This window comes from Wasmannia auropunctata, unplaced genomic scaffold, assembly GCF_000956235.1.
Source record: "Wasmannia auropunctata unplaced genomic scaffold, wasmannia.A_1.0 LD336106.1, whole genome shotgun sequence".
In the NCBI taxonomy this organism is placed as follows: domain Eukaryota; kingdom Metazoa; phylum Arthropoda; class Insecta; order Hymenoptera; family Formicidae; genus Wasmannia; species Wasmannia auropunctata.
Genome location: NW_012026784.1, coordinates 6710681 through 6719074, shown reverse-complemented (window position 1 = coordinate 6719074; position 8394 = coordinate 6710681). Strand labels below are relative to the sequence as shown.

The following is an 8394-nucleotide window of genomic DNA, read 5'->3' as shown; positions in this document are numbered from 1 at the left end:
TTTAATAAGTTCTAATATGTCTAATATATGTATACGCGCGATTGAGATCATCTTCAATCTATCGACATCGAAAACGTAAATGATAAACCGCAATTATAACTTTTTAAACTTGGTTATTATAAAGTGGTCTTATATTGTAATTAAAAAATTATTCATTATTAATAAATAAAATAATGCGCCATAAGCCAGAGCAGTGTTATTTAATTGTCAATATAATAAGATTCGTAAAAATGCAATTATACAATAGATGTATGTACTCAACAGATATATTGCTATTTATATTATATTATAAATTAAGGTTAAACTTCAATATGAATTGCTGCAAAATTCCTTTTCATACGCAACAAATGCGATGGAAACAATTCTGAAAAATTTGAACAGTGACATTTTGCTGCTGCTGCGTGCTGCATATGAAAAGGCACCTTTATAGTAAATACAGAGAACATTTTCTTTGAATATAATGATATTTATTCATGCTGTAGTACATAAAAATATTTTTTTAAACTTTTTTTCTTATCTTTAAGGATATATTATATAATCCGTCTTCAATTCGACATCATTTTTAATTACCTATTTTTCTAGTACTTTTGCGATACTGCCATAAGCCGGTCGTATGTTTCTCTGATAATCTAGGACTCTAGTCTATGCCAACTTCACAGTTCACGCTGCTGTAACGGAAATAAAGTCAAAAAAGAAATTAAAGGACGACTTGTAAATACATTTGTATCTCTCTTATATTTATTTGATGCAAATTCTAATATTATGAAAGCACCTGTGATTTTACAGACAAAAATAGAACGATAATCAATCGCGTGATCTCCGACCTGAAGCGCAGTTTAAAGCTTGCACTGATCCGTTCACGGGAATGAGAGGATGAGAGGTCGCTCGGCTAAATTCGGTTGGTCGATAAACGTGGTCAAGACACAGAAGCAGTGACTAGGTCCTAGACTAGGTCATTGCACGGAAGTCGGTTCGTTCCGTTCGTTCCGTCGATACTCGATAGTCGCGATTGAAATAAGTCAGTCCCCTCCTGCAGGCATTTCGCATACATTCGCTTCCACTCATACTCGACTTAACATTCCAAGGGCCGACTACACCTACTGTCTCTTCGAGACTGTTCCTTGGTAAGTGTGACCGCCTGCTGCAAGTGAGTAAAAGTCGGTTCATGGTTCGTGACCCGTTCATCGTTTCTAATATCGTGTTGCGTAAAGAAAAATTTGTTCCTTGTGTATTTTATCGTAACATTTATCGAGAATTCTAGTTATTCCGACGGTTATGTTTCAATTCATGTTTTATCCGTCCGATCAATTGTGTGCAGACCAAGAGGAGAGAGAGAGAGAGAGCGCGCGGCCATTTTCTACCGTAATGTGTGCGAATTTACCGCCCGGCACTTGTCATCGTCGGCAAGATTTATCGACGTATATCATTCATGTATCCACCCGAAGCTGGTTCGAAATTGACCGAGATGAACTCCGGACTCCGACAACTTGCTCGCGAAAGATCTGTCGGTCACGACCACACGACACATACGCGCGTTACGTAATATTCGGCGCTCGACGGCGGACAAGTTCACGAGTTAGACGCGTGCGGGTCCTGCTATGCAGCTAGCTTCACGATATTCGCGGAAGTCGCGCTGCTAGTTCTCGTAACCGTGCGTATTTTCGTTTTTCAGGTATTTTGCATAGTATCTCGCGAGACACGACATTACAGCAAACGTCATTATGTACGCCTGCAGCCGATTCATCGCGCCCGTCGCCAAATCCACCGTGAGTAAAAAGAAAATGAAAAAGATTCAACCACGATTTCGTGAAGAGAGTTCCTGCGTGCACATGTATTATATAATAACTCGCTGTGCTCGAACATCTTTCTCAAATGTGTACATTTTTTTTTTCACTTTGATATAGTTGGTCTCTAGCACCAAAACCTATCTACGGCCACTGAGCAGTGCCGTGATCAGCCATAGTCAGTACTTACAGCAGAATCAATTTCAAACGCCCGTCAGTTTGGTGAGTTGTCCTTTTTTCTCCCTGCATATTGCATAACTTTTCGAGATCAAGGTTACATAAGTGACTAAAGTTACCGTTCAAAATAAAGATTTTGAATCTTGCAACTTGATATTGATAATTTTGAAAATTTTATTATTAGTGAGAAAAGTATAGGTAGATTACTACTGATTGTCTTAGTAGTTAAAGTTAACCACTAAGTTGTGCAATAATTATGTATTGAAATTAAGTGTAAACACTTTAATTAGACAGAATTAAATAATTTATATAACATTTGATAGTATTTAGATATTTTATAAGTCATGATTGTTGAATGTCTTGAATATTATGTGAATATTTTGACTATGAATGTATATCTTAAGGCAGATTTTCACTATTCTAATAATTTGTTAAAATTTTAATTGACTATTAATAAATTAATCAATAAATATTTTAATTATGTTATATATGTTTCTACGTTAATTATACTATTAATGTTTAGTTAATAAGATTGATTTTGAAAAAACAATGGTTATGTTAAGTATTATTTAAATCTATTTTATATAGATTGTATTTCATTGTTCACTGTGAATACTGAGAAACTATAATATACATAATGTTAGCTATAAATTTTCAGTACTTGCAATGGATAACAGATTGCAGTCAATAATTAAATTTTAAAAAATTTTAAATATGTTAAAATTGTAAAACAAACTTTTTAGAGAGTTATACATTCTATTTTGTGTGTGTTTTCTACTTTTCATAGCACATATATATATATATATATATATATATATATATATATATATACGTGTGTATATGTAATATAAAACAAGTTAATAATATCTAATTCATGATGTTTTGGTGCAGTCACCTATTGTACGTAGCTTCCAAACTTCCACAGTCAGTCGTGATATCGATTCTGCTGCGAAATTTATTGGCGCTGGTGCTGCTACTGTGGGAGTAGCAGGATCTGGTACGTATCTGCAAAAGTATATTATAATTATCAATTTAAAAAATGCAATTTTATAATAACGCAGCATTAAAAATAGTAAAATAGTAATAATAGAATTTATACTGATAAATCTACTAATGAAGTATATTTAATAAATCATTTTGAATTGATTGTGAAAATTTTTTCTGTGTAATTACTAATTTTTTAATAATATATCTAAATATTTTTAACGATATCTTTGATTAACTTTTTTGTGTTCATAAAAATCTTAGAATTAGAATACTTTATCAAGTAACATAGTTAAGTTAAAAATAGATTATATCATTGTTACAGTTTATACATTTTTTATGATTTTTAATATATTAAAATTTATTTCTTTATATAAATTTTCTGTTTATATTAGGATGGAAACTTTTTGAAATGTTATAAATTAAGTTTTTCTTTTTTCTTTAATAGAGTTAATAGAATATAAATTTATTAAATCATGTATTATGTCACATTTTAATTTGTTATTTAAAAATTTACATTGTTATTTAAAGAAACTATATATTATAGGAATTGGTATTGGTTTAGTTTTTGGATCCTTAATAATTGGTTATGCACGTAATCCCTCCCTGAAACAGCAAGTTTTCAACTATGCTATCCTTGGATTTGCACTGTCTGAAGCAATGGGTCTCTTTTGCCTAATGATAGCGTTCCTTATATTATTTGGATTTTGAATCCAATTCCTTGGAACACATCCTTTCCCATGGAAGTAAAGTTATAACATACAATTTTATTTGTTGCATGTAAATCTTCAGGAAAATACATTTAATTATTTGACTTTTATGCAAGTAAAATGCGTATATATCTAGATTGTTATTTAATACATTTTACACATCACGCGCGCACACACACACACACACGAACACACACACACACACAAATACACACGGACAGTCAGTTAGTCAGTATATTTGGCACATATCCTTAAGTTCATTCCGTAATAGTCGATGGTTTGTTATTCCAGGTGCTGGTATTGGATCTGTATTCGGTTCGCTAATCATCGGTTATGCCAGGAATCCTTCCTTGAAGCAACAATTGTTCTCGTACGCCATCTTGGGATTTGCCTTATCCGAGGCCATGGGTCTATTTTGTCTTATGATGGCTTTCTTGCTCCTATTCGCTTTCTAAGCCACGATATCTCCACATAAGATACTTCTGATATAGTTTTAGTGCGTCACTGCCAAGACAGCGTCGCCTGGCTTCATGGAAAGACGGCGATTGTCTGGTTGCGCGGGATGCCATGAAATCATTAGAGAAGCTCAGATTTTTCATGGTTCGATGGGGTGCAACGGCGCGACAATGAATGAGAAATAATAAAAAAATTAATACATCATTGTGCGGACTGTCCTTAGCCCCGTCCAAGACTTCAGCTTGTTCATAATTATTTCATGGCCTACTGTCTCATGTAGCGTATAACTCACATTATTATGAAATAATGGATTTCAGTGTAACGAATGAATAAGACATTGAAAATTGAACAAAAAAAGAAAGCGACAGCTTCACCCGCATACCCATACACGCACGTACATACTCTGTTAGAGTGTCCTATGTGACATAGTACATTTTTTGATGATCTTTTTGTTATCTAAAGGATTCATCATTGTTGTGCCGCCGTGTACGCACGTTTATTGAAGTTATTCTTAATGAAAAAAGAAAGAAAAATTGTACAGTAACGAATAAACATCTTTGTCGTGAAATCATGGATTTTTTAACTTTGCATTTACTATTTCCTTTTTTGCCAGTTCTCTGTTTCAAGACAACTTGAATTTTTATGAATTGTAAATCCAAAATATATATTTAATTTATTTATAACAATACTTTAATACATATATTATACAAATGATATTTAAAAACATTTATGTAATATATATATATATATATATAAATAATTTAACTTCATAAAATGTTCTTAGAATATAACATTTTGTTTTACAGAACTATTCTAAGATAAAAATTAATAACGAACATATTTAAAAATGATGAAAAAGATAGTAAATTATAACTTGACATTAGAAATATAGTATAATATAAAATATTTGTTTTTCTTTTATCGATAATGACATATACTATAAAGAATAAAGTTTTTTTATTCTATTTTCAAATACATTGACTTTTTCAAAATTAGAGACAAGTAATCCATATTCTGTTTAACAATAAAAGTATAAAAATATAGTATACATACATATATATACATATATGTATGTATACTATATATATATAATATGAGGTTACGCGGGATGCCATGAACTTATCAGAAAAGTTCAAATTTTTTTTTTTTTTGGTTCAGTGAAATGTGACAATGAATGAGAAATAATAAAAAAATAGCACACGCACGTATGTATGTTACGCACATGTGTGCATGATGTAACGTGTATGCGCTTTTAAAGAATTCAATTCTGACTCTTAATGACTTAAAATATTTTTTGCTTTATTTATCAGAATTCATGAATACACATCTTTATAAGTTATCTTTATATTAGGTTTAATATGGTATTATTTAATAGGTATTTAATATACCATCAAATTGTTTTATACTGTAGCATTTAAATCTTTTAATTAATATTTTTAATAAATTAATATATTACATTAAAGTTACAAAATAACATAATTTTTTTTTATATCGGGTTTTGGCAAAAATAATTTACTTAGATTTTCATATTATTTGCATTCAAATTTAATGTACACATGTACATAGGAACAAATTTTAAATGTGTATATTTATAAACACATTTACGCGCATTCATATTTTATTTATAAATTCCATATTACAAACTATGCTACAAAAATCACTACTTATATTTAAAAAAATTATTGGTATACTTATAACAAGAGCATCAATGAAAATTAATACGTCATTCTTAAATAAAACTGCGAATATTGTAAATCAAAATTTTTGTATCTTGTTTGGAAATCATTGATGTATACAACATTATGTTGTATTTAAAAAAAACTAATTTGATACGACATAAATTTTCAATAAAAAGAAAGCTTATATTTTTATATTAAATTATTCAAACTTGAAGTATTACAAGTACAAATTAATCGTGCAACATATATGCCGAAAAATACATGTTTAATAAAATATATACTTTGGTATATATAACATTATTGGGTTCAAAACTCTTATGTTGCACAAATTTTTATCACAATAGAATTATGCATTAATTTCTCTATGAAATCTCTGTTAAACTTCTATATATTTCTTAGCATACGGAATTCATGATTTATAATACTATTATGTTTAAATAAAAAATCGCAACAAATATTTTTTATGACAATCATCATATAATTTAAAATATTTTAAAACTATTTGGTAACATTTAATTGTTCCAATAGATTCTCTCTTTCTCGGAGACATGCCCATGCTTTCTCATGATCTTTTCTCGTCAATGGTACTTTTCTCTGTTTTGCCAAGGTCAATTTCTTATAATGTTCTATCACCTCATTATCCGCAACGCTAATTTTCCGTTTCAACGCTTGCCTTTTGCTTTCCTCCTGGGCTAAATTTAATAATCTCTTTAGCTGCGTAACATTATGATTAGATAACGCAGTAAGTTCTTGTTGACATCTTTTAATTTCTGCAAAAATTTCATTATCTTCTTGATTCTTTTTTTGCGCATCCGGTTCCAAGATACCTTGCTCGATCAATTCTTTATGCATTCGTAACTCCAAGTTTATGGAATTGTGGATAGATAGGTCTCGCAAAACAGGTGGATCTCCATCTCGGAATAATTTATTTTCCATGTTATTATTTGCAACATATACGTTCTCTTCCAGCAGTGCAGAAACCAATCTCTGAGTAAGAGGTCCCGCGATACTATTAGTTTTTTTGTCACTTTTGGATATCAAGTGTGATATATCTGTGCGATTTTTCTTCTTGTCTCTGTTTGGGTTGGCTGCATCTTCCTCCTGCAATAAATCATTATGTGCCCACATTAAGCTATAATGACGGCCTAAAGAAGGAATCTTCTTAAATTCACTTGTATCTCCATGGGTAGCAATCAATTCCTCCAATAATTTAATATCATCAGGCATAATATCAGTGCAATAGGGATCTACTGATGCCCAAAACTTATTGGGTGTATCATTTTTTGGTAAGAGCAGCTTTGGTACATCAGACTTAGATCCTTCGATTCTCGAAATTTCATGTAAGTTTGGCACAACCTGACTGGTTGAACTTCCTACTGTCTTCTGCTTAAAGAGTTTTGTATGTAAAGGCGACTGACTCTTGGTGTTGATCTCCTTCGGCTTAAATTTTTCTTCACGTATCTTCTTGTCAAGTAGAGATAAACTCTTACCACTCTTTGATCTTCTCTCTCTACGTTCTTCTGCTGAAAATAAGTTGGCAATCTCATCTTGAAGTGTACGATGCCGTACAACAACTGCCGACAAAAGTGTTTCAAGCTCTAATTGCAATGTATCAAGATCATCCATTACAACGCCTTCTTCGGTTGTACGCTTTAAGATACTGGTATATCTTGGCAAATGTCGACTATTGTCAACTGTCTTTAGAAGAAATTGAGAAGTTGTTGGCTCTGGTACTTCTGAATTTCCATCAGAATTTGCTGTTGAAGATTGTTGTGAAGTTTTCCCGGATTCACGTATCTTGATGACAGCTTTCTTAGAACTCTGTTTCCCTTTTCCAGACATATTTTTTAACGTGTTGTGACAATCAGGAAATAATTAATTGTTGCCTCGCAGAAAGCGCGCTTTTGTTCTTGTAATTAATTTGAAACAGCCTCAAACGAATCTCACGTTAAATCTGTAATTAATAATTATAATTATTAAACATAATTATTCAACATGAAGTAAACTTCAATGATTACTGTAAATTATTAGATTATAAATGTCAGTCTCATTTACTTCATTTTGTTTTTTAAGCATAAAATATCAATATCACATACTGTAACGTAAATAGTATATAAGTCATATAAGATTACGCAAATTGTCGTTTAGGTTTAGGTTATATCACTTACATGCACCACCATTGATAACCATTAACATAGCAAGGGCACAGTATATACAGTACACTGAAATATAATAATACTAAAACGCGCACTGGCGCTAGTTTCGCGATCCGACAAAGAAGTTCCTAAGGGTGCGTTCCCACTGAGCGCGTCACGCGTCGCGTTATCCGAATTGACCAATCAAAACATTCCATTTTATTGCGTAAGTTGCCACGCAATCCTGGATTTTATACAAAAAAAGATTATTTTATCTCTAGAATGTCGAGTAACCTAGAGTCCTAGATTATCAGAGAAGCGCGACCGGCTTATGGCAGTATCGCAAAAGTACTAGAAAATATTAAAAATGGCGTCGAATGGCCAATCATAAGTTTGATTTATTAGACAGCCATTTATAATAGCGATAAATCAATCTTATAATTGGCCATTTGCGTGTCCAACCAGGACT

General features: G+C 31.6%; 2 protein-coding genes across 5 annotated transcripts; one reads left to right on the top strand and one right to left on the bottom strand.

Moving 5' to 3' along the window:
* Window positions 1-909: 909 nt before the first annotated feature.
* Window positions 910-4679, top strand: LOC105455137 (ATP synthase lipid-binding protein, mitochondrial). Of its 2 annotated transcripts, none has more exons than XM_011698232.1 (5): window positions 910-1147; window positions 1673-1766; window positions 1905-2006; window positions 2853-2958; window positions 3947-4679. In XM_011698232.1, exons 2-5 carry the CDS (start codon window positions 1722-1724, stop codon window positions 4108-4110), a joined length of 417 nt encoding a protein of 138 aa, XP_011696534.1. In that variant the 5' UTR covers window positions 910-1147; window positions 1673-1721; the 3' UTR covers window positions 4111-4679. The 2 variants fall into 2 exon arrangements, with proteins under 2 accessions (XP_011696534.1, XP_011696526.1); XM_011698224.1 differs by having other exon boundaries at window positions 911-1124.
* A 1032-nt stretch (window positions 4680-5711) lies between these two features.
* On the bottom strand, window positions 5712-8051 carry LOC105455124 (transcriptional adapter 3-B). 3 transcript variants are annotated; one of them, XM_011698213.1, is made up of 2 exons: window positions 7959-8051; window positions 5712-7744 (listed from the first exon to the last, which is right to left on the bottom strand). In XM_011698213.1, exon 2 carries the CDS (start codon window positions 7630-7632, stop codon window positions 6289-6291), a length of 1344 nt encoding a protein of 447 aa, XP_011696515.1. In that variant the 5' UTR covers window positions 7633-7744; window positions 7959-8051; the 3' UTR covers window positions 5712-6288. The 3 variants fall into 3 exon arrangements, with proteins under 3 accessions (XP_011696515.1, XP_011696505.1, XP_011696496.1); XM_011698203.1 differs by having other exon boundaries at window positions 7887-7970; XM_011698194.1 differs by lacking the exon at window positions 7959-8051 and adding an exon at window positions 7846-7952.
* Between the last annotated feature and the right edge of the window lie 343 nt (window positions 8052-8394).